Below are 19535 nucleotides of genomic sequence, written 5' to 3'. Positions count from 1 at the left end.
TTGGCTCATTAAATTCTGCTTAAAGATAGAATATAAAGAAGTCCATTAATTGTATACTTTAATACTTTATGACAAGAGTATTGGTTTAAATAATTTTCAGATGATAACTTTTAGATCTTATAAAATTTTGGCAGTTGAGGAAATTTAAAGAATCCATAGAATCTAATTGTTAGTCCAGACATGCTGTTGAATACTCAATTTAGAAAAGAATTATACTAGTGTAGTGTAAATGAGAGAAGTTTATTCAGTTTTTCACCGATTAGTTTCTGTTCAATATAGGATTGAGGTTGAAATACTATGCCAATAAATATTGAACACCTGCTAAATGGCAGGCACTGTTCTAGGCACTGGGGAAAACTGTTCAAAGTACATGCTCTCAGGAAGCTTACATTCTAATACTATCTAATACCCTGTTAATGCCACATAGGAAACAGGCCAGTGGCATGGAAAGAGAAAATAATTCTTTGAAATTGCTATGCTTCACAGTACCATAGATTGATTTTCCCTCCTTTAATATTAGCAAAGGCCACCTTGATTATGTCCAAACACACGCTAAATGTATACGTCAGATACCTTAGAGGCAAGAAGCGGGGGTACTACTAGGTCTTGTCTACCCTCGTGACCCCCTCGTCTGTGGACATATCTTGTGTGCTTTCCACGTACACGCGATACGCAAGGGTTAACAGAGAAGGTGGTGACTTCTTTCCAAAGCTATGGACCCCTGAGGCTGCGGTTGAGCTCCTCACTGAATGAGTCGCCAAGCCACAACTGCTTTGGTGCAACCTGGTATGTACGGTCGTCTTAGCTGTACCTTGGACACGACAGAGGAAAACTGAAGTAGCAAAAAGACATTGAAAAGATTAAACACCATTTATATAAACACCATTTATCAGCCCAAATAACAAACTAGTTAAAGGAATTAGTCATTAGATCATTCGACAGAAAAAAATGTACCGCAGGGACGTTTTTAACACGCACAAAGGGGAACAAGCTCCTTAGGCTCCGTCCTAACGTCCCCGCGCCCCAGGAGGGGCGGGGCCGTGTCCTGCGTCCTCACGCACTTCCGCTGCGTGAGCGCTGGCGCTGCGCGTCCCGCTGCGTGTTTGAACGCTGTTCCCGGGGAGACAACGGTAGTCTCAGCGCGATGGAGCCAAAGGTTGTCAAACCACCCGGGCAGGATTTCATCGTGGAGCGTCTGAAAAGCCGCTACGGACTAGGAGGATGCTTCCCTGCCGAAGTGAGGCCTCGACCTTCCTCCTTGGACTTTTCTGCAGGCCCGCGGGCAGGCTCTTCCTAGTGTGAAGTTAGCCCCCCGCCCCTCAGCTCCACCCGGGGCGTCGGGCCGAGGTGCAGAAGGCCACCGGGTCTAGAGACGTTCACCAGAAAAACGGGTTTGCAGAAAATTAGCTAAAGAGGGGAAAAACAATTTATAGCCACAGATGTGTAAACGATGGGCGGATATTGCTACATATACGAGATAAACAAATTTTCTATCAGAAAAATTTCTTAACGTAACCTTTTGAAAGTTTATGTTCTACAAAGCGTGGTATGACATGGTTGAAAATATTTTTGAACTTTTTTACAGTAAAGAGTTCAGAAACAATTCCTTTAAAAGGTTTATTTTGAAATAATTTTAAACTCTAAAATGTTGTCAGAATAATACTCTTTCTTTTGTGCTCTTAACTTGGATTTACCAGTTAACATTCTGCCACCTTTGCTTTACCATTCCCTCTCTCTCCCTCTTTTTGACTCCCTTTCCATAAATACATTTTTTTCCCCCTGAACTGCTTGAGGATAATTTGCAGGCATCGTGACTCTTTACTCCCAAATACAAATACTGAAGTGTGTTTTTCCAGAAATAAGGGCATTCTCTTGTATAACCGTAGTAATAATTTTAAGAAACTTACCATTGGTAAAATAATATTATGTAATGTGTAGTTGATATTCACATTTAACCAATTATCTCAATAATGCCCTTTAAAAAAAAAAAATTCCTGGTGCATAGCCAATCTAAGAATGAGCATTTTATTTGGTTTATTTTTGAAGACTGTAAGATAATTATGAGACTCACTTAGTTTTTCTATTTTTCTTCACTTTGGTTTAGTCTGATGATACCTCATGATTAGATATTGGTTATACATTTTTGGCAGAATTGCTACATGAATGACGTATGGCTTTCTCTGTCAGGAGACACATGATGTTGCTTTGTCTCATTATTGCTGATGTTAACTTTGGTCACTTGGTTAAGATTTCTCCACTGGTCTAATTACAAGTCTAAGCTTTGTAATTATTACATAATTTGTAGGGCACTATTTTGAGACTGTAAGTTGATTCTTAGTATACACATTAAATGTTGTCATTTTTTTTTTTCAGTATGATTTTTCAAATTTTAATCAGGCTAAATATAAGAGAAGAGCTTTAACTTCCTCAGGTAAGCCAATAGAGAATTTTGTGTATTTGGGGTTTTAACAAATTTAAGAGAAATGATTTTAAAAAAAATGTTTAGACTTTTAGCTATTGCCGGATATCTTTCTGATACTAAGCTTTTTTCAGTCTGGTAATCATGATTTTTGGGATGAATGTGTAAGATGTCTTTAAAAAGTAAATTGAATTTTTCGGTGTTTCAATTACAGTATTTCTGCCTTTAAATATATTAAAAATTGAGTAGTGAAAACTAATTGCTATTTTTTAGGCACAAACTTTTCCAAGTTATTAGGATAATAATTATTGCACTGGAGGAATTTATCAAATAAATGTACTTGATAAAGATAATTATACTGTGCGATTGGGTGGTTGAACATCATGGTAATCTGTGACTAACATGTATAGCTAATTAACTATTAGTGTTTTGATTTGTTGATACTTCTTAGACATTCTCTTTACTAGTAAGTAAAATCATTGAACTTTGAGATGGTTGCAACAAAACAGTAGTTAATATCTTTAAAGGTTCATCAGATGGTGGATTAGGGAATTTCCTTTTTTTCCCAAGTTTTTTTCATTTTGAAATCTTGTTCAGTATGAAAAATATTTGTTATTACTGAATCTAGTATCTTAAAAATAAATTAAAATTGTATTTTAGTTTTGAAACTTGCCCTAAAATTTCCAACCTTACTATATAATTTCCAAAATATAACTAAAAAGTATAGCTCATTAAATTTCTGAGGGCCAAAAAATGAGTGTTAGAGAAGGATGCATACATTTAAAAGTATTTTTAAATAAGTTATCAGAGAAGCTATCTTTTCCTTTTTTCCCCCCACTGAATTAAGATAGAAGCTAACAGTTTATTAAACAAATATTTAATATATAAAATGTATAAAATTTAAAAATAAAATGTTTAATGTTTAGTCTTTCTACTTGCTGTTTGTGTACTTGGAAAAATTTGCATAACTTCTCTGGTTCTTAGGTTCCTAACCATTAGACTAAAGTTAAAAGTACCTATTCTGCTTACTTCACAGGATTGCCAGGATTAAATAAAGTAATGGATGAAAGCATTTTGTAATCAGTAAAGTGCTATAGTAAAAATATAATATTTGATGCCTGTTTTCTAGAAATGTGCAATGGGGAGACATAAAAATAAGAAATCATTTAAATAGTGTTGCTGCCTTATCTTTAAGGAGCCTAGAATGAGATCATTAGTATCTGATCTTAGTAAGTATTCTCTATTTTCTTTTTTATTAATAGGTGACTTGGATATCTACTCATCTGGAGATAAAATTGGTTCCTCATTAAGGTGTTATTCTGATGAAAGAAAGCATTCCACTACACCTCTTTGTAGCTCATTCAAGTACTTAAATGGGAACTGGTAAAGTGCCCCGAGACCTTAGGTTGCTATCTCTGCAGTGTCTCAAAAAGCTGTGAAGGGGTAAAGGGTGGATTATTTAGTGTTTGCTTTTCTATGAGAGGAAGTATAAGCAGTTTGGAGCTTGCTGGATAGTAGTGTGTGTCTAGTAGTGTGGTAAGCAATGGATTTCAGGTAGTTGAGAGAGAAATTGAAGAATTCTGTGTGGGGAGATGGTAACTACAAAATATGTATGATATAGTGCTGGGCTGTGAGGGGTTAACAGTTTTGTAGAGGAGATTTTACCCTGGGTGAAAACAAGTATAAAAATAGTGGATGCTGAGGTGAAATAAAATTCTAAATTGAATCCTATTAAATGCCAAAAATATGTAGCAAAAAGAAGTACTCTGGGTATCAAGGAAAACATTTTGAAATAATGTTAAACCGTAAAGGTACATACATATACAAATGAAATACTGAGATAATTATGGAGAGAAAAAATACAATTGTGCCTAAAATATCTATATATTACTAAAATAATTGATATTTAGGAGCTTGAATTTTTTATATAAATGCTTCATTCTCAACTTAAATGAATTAATCCAAGTAAGGTGCTTAGAACTGTTCTGTGCTTAGAAAAGCATTCAGATATGCTATTGTCATCTTTGTTACTGTTTGGTGCTCACAAAGTATAACCTAGTTGATCTGGATTCAAGATTTGGACATGAGGCGGATTAAATATAGAATAAGGAAAGTGAAAATTGCTTTAAGATAATTATGAATTCATAGAAATTATTTTCTTATATTTAACTGCTTGTCTTATAATTTTTTGTTTTTATAAATGAATGATCTGGGTATAATTTCAGATTATAATTTGAATCTTTTGGACTGTGAAGGTTTTTATAACATTGGACAGTGTTTTCACAATCTCTAGCTTTGATTTAGTCTAGAATTAGTACTGTCCAGCACAGTAGCCACATGTTACTACTGAGAACTTGAAATGGTGCTTGTCTGAATTGAAGTATGTTGTAAGTGTTAAATACACATCAGATTTTGAAAATAGATTAAAGAATATAAAATATCTGAATTTTTTTATATTGGTTATAAACATGATAATCTTTTAGATATACCGGATTAAATATAATATATTTTTAAAATTTCACCACCTTTTTATTTTTTAATGTGACTATTAGAAAATTTTAAATTACCTTATGTGGCCTGCATTTTATTCCTTTTGAACAGCATTGCTTGAGAAATTTCAACTTTGAGATCATCTTTTTGGAGAGAACACCTGAGATTCTAGTTCTCCACCTTTTAGTAGTTTTGTCACCTGTCAGTTATTTAAATGATTTAGGGTTCAGTTTCCTCATGTTAAAGAATAATTCTTTTAGCTAAAATTATAGATAACAATACCTATTATAACTACCTCAAAGAAGTCTTAGGATTCAAAAGAAAGAGTTTGGCATTTATAGAGCATTGTACAAGTATATATAGTTTTAAATTAAGCCCATTTGTATATGTAGGAAGATACTTGTAGTAAGTTTTCAAAATCAGTGATGGTTACTTTTTACATTTGTACTTTTGCATTTTAAAAAATGTTTACTTGTTCCATTTTTCTCAACCGTGATGCTGTTAATGTTTGAAAAGCAGTTTTATCTTTTAAAAATGCTATTGTAAACTTCTAGAATGCTGTGATAGAATTTTTTTTAAAGCCTAGACAATGAACTGGATTCTTCTCAAGATTTGAAGCAACAGGAAACAGGAGAGTTAACTGAGAATGATCATAGAATTAATAGCTCCAAAATAACTAAGCAGTCTTTTAAAGAAATAGAAAAAGGTAAAAGAAATAGTCACCTTAAAATAATCATTTGAATACTACCATAAAGCTTACCCCATAGTAATAAAACTGGTCCTCAGGTATCTCTATTTCTGTGTTCTGAATTTTTGTAAGTCATGAGCTAATTACTATGTTTATTATTTAAACTAAAGAAGAGAAAAATAAATTTCATTATTTTCTAGTAGTAGTCCTGAATTTTCAGAACTTATCAAAATAAGTTGAGTACTTTTTACAATTTCTTCAATTCTTTTTCATGTCAGTATTTGTTAGGAAATGAGTGTATTTGACTAATCCTTTATTATTTTAAGAATATACTCCATATTACTTAAGGTATGGTTTCCTTAGACACTAAAGTAGTAGTTAGTCTCTATGTACCTGGCTGTGTTAGGATTTCAGAGAAGGGGCAATCAGAGATGGCATCCTGCCCCTTTTGGCTGCAAGACTTTGAGAGCACTATTTTCCCATTGATAGCCTTATGCATCTCTTCCCCTAGTATATAAAGATATAAAATAAGATACAGCAGTGAAGATTTATGAACTGAGATTCTGGCACTAATACAAGAACATATTATTTAAAGGAAGAGGATATAAAAATTATGTAATTGCATGATTATATAATTACAGACATGTAACCTTAAAAACAGGCAAAAAAAATAAATAAAGCTCTTTTTTACATAGATAGTAAAAACTAAAAAGAGGTTGACAATGATTAACATTATATTTAAGTCAGTGGTTAATTTGGTTTAAGGAATGGGGGGAATGTGATCAGGTTTCTGAGGTTAACTACATTTCTTGGCCTAGACAGTTAATACATGAGTGTTTACATGCACATTTAATCTTTAAAATAATTTCAGACTTAGAGAAAAGTTACAAAAAGAACACAAAAAATTCTGTATAGTCTTCATCCAAATTTTCTAAATGTTAGCATTTTACCACCTTGCTGTATCATTTTTTCTCTATATATTGCTTGAAACTTTTTAACAGTACTATAACTCAGTAACTTCCTGAAGATGACTTTATCTGAGACTATTTAAAATTGTAAATTAAAAATTTATAATTAAAAATTTATTTTCTTAGCAGTTGCCCAGCCAACTTATTTAGCCTCAAATTCAAGAAATTGGATCGAATGTTGTAGTGATGCAAGTGACTCGCCTTTGAAACCTGTCACCTATCCAAAATCTAAAGCATCAAACAAGCGGAGTTTACTTCCACATCAGATCAATCAGATATATGATGAATTATTTCAAATACATCAGAAACTGCGGGTAAGAACTAAATACTAGATTGAGAGAATGCAGAGTTATTTATTTTCTAAGCACCACACGTTTACAAAATTGGAATACTACAAGATATTTCATTTTGATTATTTTCATGAAGCGTGTCAAGGTAAGATTGGAAGGGAACAAACCCAATTTATTGGAACAATTGAAGGGGAAAAACGTATGGGTGAGAGAAAAAATATAAACTGATTTTTTTTGTGTAGGTTTAAGTTTTAGATTTTAAACTTGTGTTTTATGTTTATTCTTTGTCAACTCTCACCTTTATCTTTGGGATTTTTTTGTTTTTAAAGGATGTAATTTATGTATTTATCAAATGTCCACTAGGTGGGAGTACAGAAGGAAGCAAAGTATATGTAATACACATATGTTATATTTCTATATACATGAAATAAACATTTTTTAAAAATGCATATCTCATTTTGTCTAAATAATTTAGATTATAATTACCATAGCATTTCAGGAAAGGATTAGTTTGTTCTAAAATCACTGGGAAAAAGTTCAGGGAGAGACTTAGCTTGGTACTTGACTAAGAGGTAGAGTTTAAAGAGAAAGAATGGAGTGGGAAGGGCATTCCAGGTACAAGGAATTGGAAGTGAGAGGTTTTTAGAAAGGAGTGATTTGTCAGATTGTAAATTTATTAGCCTGTCTGGGGAAGAAAATAGTGAAAGCGCAGGCTGGCTATCATAGGCTTTTCAGCAAAGGAGTGACAGAATAAAAAATAGTACATTAGGAAGATCCTTTGCTGATGCTTTATTAGATAAGAAGCAGAGTTATAAGGATATATCTGTCATCTGTAGCAAACACAATAAAAATATAAATATTTAATTTAAAAAATGAAGCACAAGGGATTAATCTGGTTTAATCTGTAGCTTAATCTGACTCAAAATTACTTTGTGTTCTTTTGTGCTAATTATCATTAAGTATGTACATTTTTGTCATACTACGTGATTTCATTCATTCAACAATATTTGGATATCTGTTAATATGCATTTACATACTCAGTGTGGAATATATAGAAGTAAATAAAATATGTATGGTCCTTGCTTGGTATAGCTTATTAGAAGTAAATTGTAAATACTTGTATAATTACGATTTTATAAATTTAAATGACATTGGTACAATATGAGCACCTGATTGGGGTAGATTGAGAGGTTAGGTAAGGTTTTTCTGAGAAAGTAACATTTAAGTTAAACCCTAAAGGATGAGTACAGGTTAATCCAGCAAAAGGAGTACATTCTAGACTGAGACATTCTAGTATAAGAAGCCCTGAGGCATAACATATTTACTCAAGGAAAATGTATTTGATAACAGGATTTTTAAAGCAGTGAAATTATATAATCTAATGTGTGCTTAAATAAATGGATTGGAGGGAGACAGGTGTGGAAGTTGAGAGACCAAATAGAATATTTTACTGTAATAGTGCAGGTGAAAGATAACTGTAACATGGACTGGGGTGGTAACAGAGAAATGGAAATGAATAGAGATTTATTTTAGAGGTAAAATTGACTGTATGTTTGCTATAGATGATAGATATATCCTTATAACCCTGCTTCTTTTTATCTTATAAAGCATTAGCAAAGGATCTTCCTAATGTACTATTTTTTATTCTGTCATTCCTAGACTTGATATAATGAATTGGATGTGGTATAGGGAAAATAAGGTATTTAAGATGATTCCCATATTTTTGGTTTGTACAATTTGGAGAAAGAATTGACTTCCTGTCGCAAGTTGTGTAGAGTTGGCTTGCGGGTCTCTGAGACCCAAAAGTTGAGAGCTGCCTCATGCCCAGGGGACTGTGCCCGGCAGCTCGGTGTCTTTAACCATGCCACAAAACGACTATATCGAGTTACACCATAAGCACTGTGGATTATCTTGAGATTATATCATGAGATTGGATTATCAGGAGAAAAAGAGAAGGAGGTAGAGAAACTCATGAACATTCAAAGAAGGCAGAAAAGATCTCAAAGCTAAGCTCTACCATAAATAGCACTGTGATGAGAAAATACAAATAAAAAAGCCTATCAAGATGCATGAAAAGGGAAACACCAAACCAAAGAATGATGAAAAGATTCCACAAAGAGCAGTACTTGGACAGAGAGGGATTGTCTCAAGCAAAAGTGCTTTCCAATATGATTAAACAAAAATGAAAAGAGAAAGTTGGAAAATGGGAAGTCTCTCTGCTCAAAGTTTGTGCCCATGGAGAAAGAGAGGTATTAAAAGTTGTTCAAACAGGAAAGAGAAAGAAGAAAGCATAGAAGAAGGTGGTTACTAGTCTGCTTTGTTGGAGACGGCTTTACTCAAAAATCATATCAATATGAAAGATTCATTAGGCCAATGGGCTTTTTTGTTGAGGTAGTGAACAAAACTGGAGGAGAGGATTAATATTCTGTTTTTTTTAATTTGTAACTTTTTGCAGGAAAGAAGGAATTATAAATATCTTTTCATTTTCATTGTTTTACTAGGTAACACTTTTAGTTTTTAAAAGTTTATAAAATACGATATAAAAACCAATTATAAAATCAACTGTGTACCCATTGTTCACATTGTATAATGCTAACATTAATATTTCTATTTGATATTTCTAAGGAAGTGTTTCAGTTACATTTGACACACCCTTCTCTCATCCCATTCCTCTTCATCTTCTCAGGATTAAATACTCCCCTGAAAGTGGTGTAGATCTTTTCTGTCATGTTTTATCACTTTTATGTGTTCATATGTATGTATGTATTCTTTTGAGCATTTTAAAATTTTACACAAGTAATGATATATTGTGGAAATCTTTTGGTAACTTTCTTGCTTTATTCATTATTTTGTTTTTTGAGAGTTATATATTTGGAAAATGTCGATCTAGTGAATTCATTTTAACTGCCATATAGCATACCAGCCTATAAATAAACCACTATTGTTATTTTTTTATTTCTCTATAAATATACAAGATGGAGTCTATCTTTTACAAACAGTTCTGTTTAAGTACCCTTAACTTATCAGAAGAAATAGTAACAAGGTGCTACCAAATCATTCTCCAGAGTGGTTGTGCCTATTTATTTATGTTCCCATCAGCAACAACCTGGAATTCTCTTTTTCCCATAATCTGATGGGTATCTCACTGATACTCATTTTCTACCTTTGAGTAATAAATCCATTAATATAACTCTCTGAATTCAGACACTAATGATAAAACCATGTTTTCAAGCAAACCAGGATAGTAATCTGCGGTAGCATACCCAAGGCCTTGAGTTAAAAGACCAACAACTTTTATATCAAATCTGATTGCTGAAAGTGTAAGAGATAACAGCCCTGTGTCCAGAAATTATGATTCAGTTCACCAGAGTTTTGTGGATCTTTGTTAATTAGATAACAGCACCATATGAAAAATTTTTTTAGCTTTCATCATATGCTAAGTAAAAGGATTCCAGCCAGTATTTGCCAACAATTGACCAATTGTGGGGAATCTTTCAATAATTGTATTAGAATCCATCTCTTTCAAGGGTTGTACATCTGCCTCAGAAACTGCTGGAACTGAGGCAAGTGAAGGCAGATGTCTTGCTGGGTTTCCAAGTGGAGGCCTGGTCCAATATAGAAACTTATTTATCTGATAATCAGAAGAAAGGCCTATTGAATCTTAATCCATCTCAGAAAAAAGGAAAAAATGATATACCTTCCCAATGGCCTGGCAAGCACTGCAAGAAACAGAACACATCAAATAGTTCTGGCTTCTGGGAAGTCCAAAATCAGGGGTCTGGCAGATTCAGTGTCCGGTGAGAGCCCAATTCCTAGTTCATAGACAGCTACCTTTTTGCTGTGTCCTCACATATTGAAAGGGCCTCTTTTTTTTTTTTTTTTAAGTGTACAATTCACTTATTTTTAGTATATTCAAAAAGTCACAGCCAATTTTAGAATATTTTCATTATCCCAATAAGGAACTCCCTACCCATTAGCTCTCTCTCATGTCCACCCCAGCTCCCTTCAGCCCTAGGCAACCACTAATCTACTTTCTGTCCCTGTAGAGTTGCCTGTTCTGGACTTTTCATATAAATGGAATGTTACAGTATTTAGTATGCATGACATAACTGGCCTCTTTAACATGATACTTTCAAGGTTCATCATGTTGCAGCAGGTATCAGTACTTTTTATTGTTGCATAATACTCCATTATAGGGATATAGCACGTTTTCTTTATTTATTAATTGATAGACATTTTAGTTGTTTCCACTTTTGGGCTATTATGAGTAATGGTGCTCTGAACATTTGTATTTCATATGCGTGGACATATGCTTTCATCGCTCTTGGGTGTATACCTAGGAGTGGAGTTGCTGGGCCATATGGTAGCCCTATGTTTAACTTTTTGAAGAACTGTCAGACTGTTTCTCAAAGTAACAGCACCATTTTACATTCTCACCAGCAGTGTACGACGATTTCAGTTTCTCCTCATTCTTGACAACACTTGTTATTTTGATTCTAGCCATTTTAGTGGTTGTGAAGTGCTATCTCCATTGCGGGGTTTTTTCTAAGTTTAGTTGGCAAACAATATTTTATTAGTTTCAGGTGTACAACATAGTGATTTGACATTTATATACCTTATGGTGTGTTTACTACACTAAGTCTAGTAACCATTCTCTACAAAGTTATCACACTATTATTAGCTATATTCCCCTTTACCTTTCTTACCCATCCTTCCACCCCCCTCCTCACCCCTACACCACCACCACCACCACCCCTACCCCCAGCAACCAGTTTCCTCTTTGTTTCTAAGTCTAATTTTGTTTTTTGATTTTTAATTCTACATATTAGTGAAATCATGTGGTATTTGCCTTCGACTTATTTCACTTAGTCTAGTAGCCTCTAGGTCTATCCATGTTGTTGCAAATCACAGGATTTTTATTTTTATTACTGATCATTGTAGTTTTGATTTGCATTTCCTAATGGCTAGTTGAATTCAGTTTTGGACATGTTTATTTTGTGCTGCCTGTAAGCATATATCTGGAGATGTTAAATAGGCAGTTTGGACTTGAGTTTGGAGCTTGGGATAAAGAACTGAGCTGTTGTAGGTTAGAAGCAATTGTCGCATGCATGGCTGTTTTAGCCATTGAGTATATGAAAGCAAGCAGAAAGTGTGTGAGGAATGGGAAAGTAAGTGGCTTAAGGGCAAATCTTGAGGAACCTTAGTCATTAAAGGGCAGTAGAGGAAGCAGAACCTGCAAAGGAGATTGAGAAGCTATGGCCAGAGAGGGAATTAGAAAACCGGGAGAATGTGGTGTCATGGAAACCAATGAAAGAGAAAATATTTTAATTTGGAAGAAAGGGACAATGGCATACAGGTGTATAACATACCTGCTGTTGTACACCATAAAATGCTGTTGAGGGACTCAATCAAATCAGGACTGATTTTTTAATAAGTAAGCCATTTCAATAGGCAGACATGGGCTAAGGCCAGATTAAAGTAAATCGAGTGATTGAGATAAAGAAGGCTCAGCAAGTGTAGACAAAGTTTTAAAGAGATTTGTGAAGGGGAGGAGATAAATGAGCAGGGTCACGAGATTTCATTTCAGAGGAGTTGGAAGAGATTGAAAATATTAGAGGGATAGTCAGCATAGCAGTCACCATAAGAAAGCAGAAAGCAATGAGATCCTGAGCCTACCTTTGTAATAGGGAGTGAAGGAGAAATGTCTTGAGGGCAGGTTGATGTTTCCTTCTGTCTTCCATTTTTCCTGTGAAGTTAGAGACAAGGCTGTCTGCACGAAATAGCATAGGAAGTGATGTGATCAAATTAAAGAGTGGAGAAAATTTGAAATAGACACTGTGGAGAATGGGAAATAGAGAGCCAATATATACAAAGATTTCTGGACTGCATTAAGAGGTTTGAGTCCGTGAATTCACAGTGGTACTGCTTTATATGGTGTGTGGTTTTTCTCCAGTAATATTTAGCAGTGTAGCATTGGGGCATGGAAGGTGGTTAGTACTTTAGTGCAAGGCTGGGGTCTTTCAGCCCAAGGTGATAGATGCACCAGGAGGTAAGGGAGAGTATAGGTAAAAGTGGACTGTTAAGTTGAAGTGGAGCATGAAGTAAAGCTGGATAGGGAATTGATTCTGTACATCAGCAGTCCCCAACCTTTTTGGCACCAGGGACTGGTGCTTCTATGAGACTCTAATGCCTGATGATCTGAGGTGGAGCTGAGGCTGTGCTGCTGGCACTGAGGAGCGACTGCAAATACAGATGAAGCTTTGCTCACTGGCTCACTCGCTCATCTCCTGCTGTGGGAACCTCTGCTGTATAGTACTGATCCATTTTGGACACCAAATTCTCTTCAGTTATAGTAGAATTTCACTATAGTATCACGTTATTTTGCAGCAAGATAGAATTTCTGTACAAGTTTACTTGCTGTACTAGTCTAGCTAGAACTGTAATCCAGATTTTTCTTCGTTTCCATGTAGTCCTAAACACTATTTGATTAAGCTACGTTTTCAGTAAATAAAAATATAATTTGTGGCATTTGTGGATGTACTTTTAAAAACACTTAAATCTGACATTTGATACAGTGTGAAACTGCAGCACAACAGGAATTTGCTGAAGAACTTCAAAGGCGAGAACATTTTTTAGTTGAAAGAGAACAACTGCTGTCCAGGCATGAAATGGCTTTGACTAAAATTAAAGGTGTCGAAGAAGAAGTTCTTACAAGATTTCAGATTATCAAGGAGGTAACTATATAGCATTTGATTTGAGTTTCTCTTTTTCTTCTTAATTTAGATTCACTAATTATTAGCATTTTGCCACATTTGCTTTCATGCACATATACACATTTTTTTCCTGGACCATTTGAAAATAACTTGCAAAAATCATGACACAGCACCCCTAAATACTTCCTTAATATTATACTTATCTTTAGGAGTATGTTATCTCCTAAGTACGTTCTCCATACCATTATCAAATTAGGAAGTTAATGCTAATTAAATAATTTAATATACAGTTCATATTAATTTTCCCAGTTGGTCCTAACAATGTCTTCTATTGCTTTTTTGTTTTATTTTCTAATCAAGGAACTAGGCATAATTCATGCATTATATTTGATTTTTTTTTTTTTTTTTTTGGTCTCTTCAAATCGAGTAGTCAACTTGACTATTTTTGTCTTTTGGTGTGACTTCTTTGAAGACTCTAGGCCAGCAGTCTTGTAGAGTATGGCATATTCTAGATTTGTCTGATTGTTTCCTAACGATTATATCCAGATTAAATATTTGTATGAAGAATATTAAATTATATCTTTATTTCATATCAAGAGATCTGTTACTGTATGTATAACTTACATAGAGTAAAATTCATTGTTTTGAAAAATGCATATACAGTCTGTAATCACCACCATAAGGAATAATAATTCCAGCATTCTGAAAGTTTCTTTATGCTCCTTTGTAGTTAACCCTATCCCTCATCCTCAACCTCTAGCAACCACTGATCTATTTTCTGCCCCTGTAGTTTTATCTTTCCCAGAATGTCATGTAAACAGAATCATTACATGATTTTACTTTATCTTTGGTTTTCTGCAGCAGTTCAGTTATGCCGTATTTCCACATGCTTTTCTTTGAGTTTATCCTGTTTGGGGTTCACTGAACATCTTGAATTTGCAAATTTATGTCTTTCACCAATATTGGGAAGTTTTCAGTCAGTGTTTCTTCAGATATTTTTTCTGTTCCAATTACTTTCTCTTCTCCTTCTGGATTTCCAGTGACTCATAGGTCTTTTACTGTTACCTTACAGATTTCTTAGGCTCTGTTCCCATTCTCTCATTTTTTTTCTTCTATGTTCTTAAGATTTGATAATGTTTATCTGTCTTTACGTTCACTTTCTTCTTTCATTTCCATGTTGCTATTGAGCTCACCTGGTGAATTTTTTATTTCTTGATAAAGTTCTAAAATTTCCAGTGATGTTCTTTTAAAACTATTTTTAATTTTTCTCATGAGAATGTCTGTCTTTCTATTTGCATTCATTTATACTTACCTCATGGAACATATTTAAAAATCTAACACCTGGACCATCTAAGGATTGGCATTTTTCTTGGAAGACTTAGTCACATTTTTCTGGTTCTTTGTATATCCAGTGACTTTTGGATCGTATTGGAGACCTTGTAGATATTATGTTGTGTAGATTCCGGATCCTGTTATGATCTTCTAGAGAATGTTGGGTTTCTTTATTTTTTAAAGCAGTCAGCCCAGTTAAGTTTAGGCCAAAGTTCTTTCTCACCTGTGGGCAGTGACTCAATCTCAGTTTAGTTGTCAAAGCCTTTGTAGTGTTGCTTTGGAATTGTCTTGTGCATGTGCCACATAGGGGTTAGTCTGAGACTCAGACAATGGTTTAAATCTTATAGTTCAGTTCTTAAAGCCTTTGCTATGCTGCTTGTTGTGGGTCTTTTCCATGCTCCCAGCATTGCAGATATGGGATTAACTTGAGACTTGGGTGGTTTTTTAAGCTGAGATCCAGTCACTCTGCCTTTGCTCTGCAGCTTTTGGTCTGTGCCTAAGCAGATCAGGGGTGACTCAGATTTGTACAGGTTCCTAAACACCAGAGTGAAAGGATCCTCTTTCTGAGTCTGTCTTCTCTGAATTCTCCCCACGTTATTTGACTCACAGGGGCCCCTTTTTCTTAGCCCAAAAGGCAGAATTTATGTCAGAGTTTTAGAAGTGTTGCACTGATGCTGCACTTCTCAGTGGCTGGGGCCTGCCCTAGGGCAAGACTGCTAGAGAACAGGAGAGAAAAAAGAGAAATCAGGAAACTTCATTCCCTTGAGGGTGCTTCTCCAAGTTTTCTTTCTGCATTTCCCTGATTTTATTTACTTTTCACAGTTTTTGTGTTTTGTCTCAGGTTTTTAGTTGTAATCAGTAAGAAGTTGGGTGTAGTGGGCTTATCTTACCATAAGTAAGTGGAACTCATATTGTATGTTTAGTACCTTTTGGATGTGGACAAATTTGGACAATGAGAGTATTAACCTGATTTTTAAAGGAAGCATGTTTGTTACTATAGCCTGTTATTTAAAAATCATTTAATGTAATGATAAAATTACATAAACCTAACTTTTCTAGATGATTGGATTTTTAAACAGGGTTTCAAAGAAGGAATATTTGGATTCTCAGAGCTCTCTACTACTTTTATTGATTTTTCTCTTTAGATTTGTCTGTCTGCTATTTTTATTAAGTAAAGATAACTGCTTTATTTTAATGGTACCTATAGGATTACTTGGAAGGAAATTGACTCAATTTTTGGATTTCCTATATAAACTTGCTTGTTTTAATACATTACTAATAAATTGAGAGTGAAAGGTGAAAGAAACTATAAGTATTCATACTTCAAATTGAAAACATTCTGTCTCCTTTAAATGAAATTAGAGGGAAGGTTGATGTGAATTACTTATAAAACTGATTGAGAGCCAAATAGTTGGCTCAGAAATTTTATTACATATTTAAATTTTTTGAGATGTAAACAAATTTTAGCTACTTCATGAAAACAAGAAATTAATTTGTTCTTTCTGTGGACTATTTCTTTTACTCCTCAAGGGTAACTTAAACCTTAAATTTTAGTCTATAAAGCTATGAATAACTAGTCTCTTAAAAAAGATCAGAAATTCTTTGTTTTATCCCAGATGTCAAATAGAAGTTATTTCATTGAGTTTCTGTGCTGGATTTTTCTGAGCAGAAGCTTAATTGCTGCTTAATTTGTATATGTTTTAATAAATATTTAACAAATGCTTTTAATGCTTTGTTGTTACTTTGGTTGATTGTATAGTTTTTATGAATTATTTGCAATATTACTCATGTATGCTTAAATACACTAATTAAAGTCCTTTTGATTCTGGTTGATTGTATAGTTTTTATGAATTATTTGCAATATTACTCATGTATGCTTAAATACACTAATTAAAGTCCTTTTGATTCAGGTAGTTCCAATTTTTAATGTATGTTCAGTAGTATTAGTGACATGGAATCCTTACTTAATTTTTAGATTTGATTTTTTTTTTTCCTCCTAGCAACATGATGCAGAAGTCGGGCACTTAACTGAAGTTCTTAAGGAAAAGAATAAAGAAAGCAAGAGACTAAGGTCCTCTTTTGATGCAATGAAAGAATTGAATGATAACTTAAAAAAACAGGTAAGACCTATTTTAATATATATTAGTTTATAAGACATTCTTAGAACTATATATACTTAACAAATTCTAAGTCAGTCTTAAAACATATTCTGACTAGAGAAAGTTTTGGTTAACTTTGTTAGCTATATTATAAAATACTTCCAAATATATTCTTAAGCTTTTGATTTCTCATCATCTATTCTGGCAACCAGCTGAGAAGTTTGGCAGTTTGAAATTTTTTTGAAATATAAAAGTGATTACTAGATTTAAAAATAAGCAAAAGAAAAAAACCTGATGACCTGGGGACTTTTAACTGCTCTTAAATACCACTGCTTATTTAACATTCATTTATTTTCTGAATATCCATTATGTGATAAGAACTGTACTAGAAGGAAGGCTTCACATGTATCATCTATTGTACTGTAATTATTTATGTAAGTGTGATAATTTAATATATTCAGTATTTAATAGTAAAGTTGTATAACAAATATTTTTGAGTTTTTTTCTTTTTCTTTTAACTTTGCCAGTTTTTTTACTGAAAAAGGTGAAAGTGAAGGAATATGTTGAAGAGGGACAGGAGAATGATTATGTGTGTATTTGTGTGGGAAGGAGAAGTGGATGAGCAGAAATTGGGGTAAACTTTAAAAATTAAAGCATTGGGCTGGAACACTATGGACTAAAATGAAACTAAGCTCAGATTTTCAGAGGTAATTTGCCTCCTGGAATTCCTTAGCTAGCTATGTGTTCTTTGTTTCTGTTCTTGATTTCCTGTAGTCACTACTTGTAACCTTTCTTCTTTACAGTGACAGCTAGGTACCTTGTTTCTCTCTTCGTCTTATTCTTTGTCTTCCCTGACTTCATTTATTGCCCCCTACAGTTGGGATCTGACTTAGACTTACTGTTATCTGGAAGCTTACTTTATCCCTAGAGAAATTACTTTATCCTATCACAGTCTCAGTTTCGGACTCAAAAAAGAGAAGGGTTTCTTTAATTGATAGCATAGGTACATCATTGCCCATTCCTATCTCTTAAGTTAATATAATCCTTAATAATTTTACATGTGCTTGTATGAGTGTGTGGAGATCGGAGTGGCTTTGTGCATTATTAAGTGATTGAACCGGTGGATAATTGGATTTATGGCCTAATGTGTCCAAACTGAAAGAGCTTGGGAGAAACTCTTTGTTACCAAGTGTAAGAATGGTTTTTTATGGTTGGTTTGTTTAGCATAGATAAAAAGTCAGCAAATATTTTCTGTTAAGGAGCAGATATTAAATATTTTGGACTCTGGGCCATATGGTCTCTGTCACAATAATTTAGCTCTGCCATCTGAGTGCGAAAGCAGCTGTAGGCAATAAGTGAGTGAGCATGGGTGTGTTTTAATAAGACTTCATTTTTAAGAACAGGCAGTGGTTAGATATGGCCCACAGGCCACAGTTGGCCCACTTCTGGCATGATGAATGATATATGCTTTGAAATTGCTAAATTAAAAGGTAAATTATTTCTGTGACTCATATAGTAATTTATGATAGCAGTGGATATAAATAATTTTGCTTTAGTAATAATAATGTAATAAGAGTAAGAATTTTCCCACTAAGTTTTGCCAAGCTGAGGAGACAAAGATTAATATTAGTTCAAGACTCATTGGGAGAGAGTCCCAGTGAACACCCCAGGCTCACAGTCAAATGCAAGATTGCAAAATAGGAGGAGATTTAGATGTAGATAGAAACCTTAAACTGAAACCTGTCTTTAACTGATCTCAGTTCCAGTTCAGATTAAGGTGATCAATTCCCATTTTAAATACCTAGCAGAGGAAAAGATGAGCCTTCTCTGAAAGAAGATATTGTATGTTTAAAAATTGTAATTTTTTCTCTCATTCTATACAAAATTAAACACAATAAAAGATAGAACCATATGACTAAATATGAAGAGAGAAAAAACTCCAGACAATATGAACATACCTACACGTCATCTAGATATTGGAGTTAGTAGACATTGACTTTAAAATAATATGTTCAAGAAAGTAGAAAAATATTGATAATTTCATTAGAGAATGAGAATCTATAGAAGGGAATTAAATTGAAATTCTAAAACTGAAAAATACACTAATTAATTTTCAAACCTCCAATACATAGCAGATGAGACACAGCAGAGAACTGGATTAGTGAACTGGAGCAGATGAGACACAGCAGAGAACTGGATCAGTGAACTGGAACATAGTTTCAGGAAAAATCTTGAAAATATCAAGTGAAGGAAGAATACAAAAGTCATAAAAGAGAAATGGAACCTAGTTTAAATGTTTAATAGGGCAAAAGCAAATTTTGTGAAGACATGGCCAAGAATTTTCTAAAATTGGTGAAAGATGTCAACCCACAGATTTAAAAAATTTTGTTAACCCTAAGCACGATAAATTTTGAGGAAAGCCATATAGGCACACCATTTTAAGACTGCTGAAAACTTTGGATTAAGATAAAATCTTAATTTATCGTGCTTAGGGTTAACAAAATTTTTTAAATCAGAGAAGCATAAGATACCTTCA

The 19535-nt window shown here is 33.8% G+C and overlaps 1 protein-coding gene and 1 pseudogene across 14 annotated transcripts in view; both read left to right on the top strand.

Moving 5' to 3' along the window:
* The first annotated feature begins 1062 nt into the window (after window positions 1–1062).
* CCDC138 (coiled-coil domain containing 138) overlaps window positions 1063–19535 on the top strand; it is a 162857-nt gene continuing 144384 nt past the window's right edge. For 7 of the 14 annotated variants that reach the window (XM_023520491.1, XM_023520493.1, XM_023520492.1 and 4 more), the window contains exons 1-7: window positions 1063–1237; window positions 2374–2431; window positions 3682–3802; window positions 5491–5615; window positions 6692–6879; window positions 13431–13589; window positions 16901–17020. In XM_023520491.1, coding sequence (XP_023376259.1) covers window positions 1145–1237; window positions 2374–2431; window positions 3682–3802; window positions 5491–5615; window positions 6692–6879; window positions 13431–13589; window positions 16901–17020 — 864 coding nt within the window. In that variant the 5' untranslated portion in view covers window positions 1063–1144. Of the gene's footprint in view, window positions 1238–2373; window positions 2432–3681; window positions 3825–5490; window positions 5616–6691; window positions 6880–13430; window positions 13590–16900; window positions 17021–19535 lie in introns of those variants that run through there. The other 7 variants (XM_023520488.1, XM_011375294.2, XM_023520495.1 and 4 more) reach the window with 5 other exon arrangements.
* On the top strand, window positions 6890–11687 carry LOC111729552 (annotated as a pseudogene).

Source organism: Pteropus vampyrus, unplaced genomic scaffold (assembly GCF_000151845.1).
Source record: "Pteropus vampyrus isolate Shadow unplaced genomic scaffold, Pvam_2.0 Scaffold269, whole genome shotgun sequence".
Classification (NCBI taxonomy): Eukaryota; Metazoa; Chordata; class Mammalia; order Chiroptera; family Pteropodidae; genus Pteropus; species Pteropus vampyrus.
Note: the sequence above shows the minus strand (reverse complement) of the source record. Positions and strands in the feature narration are given on the sequence as shown.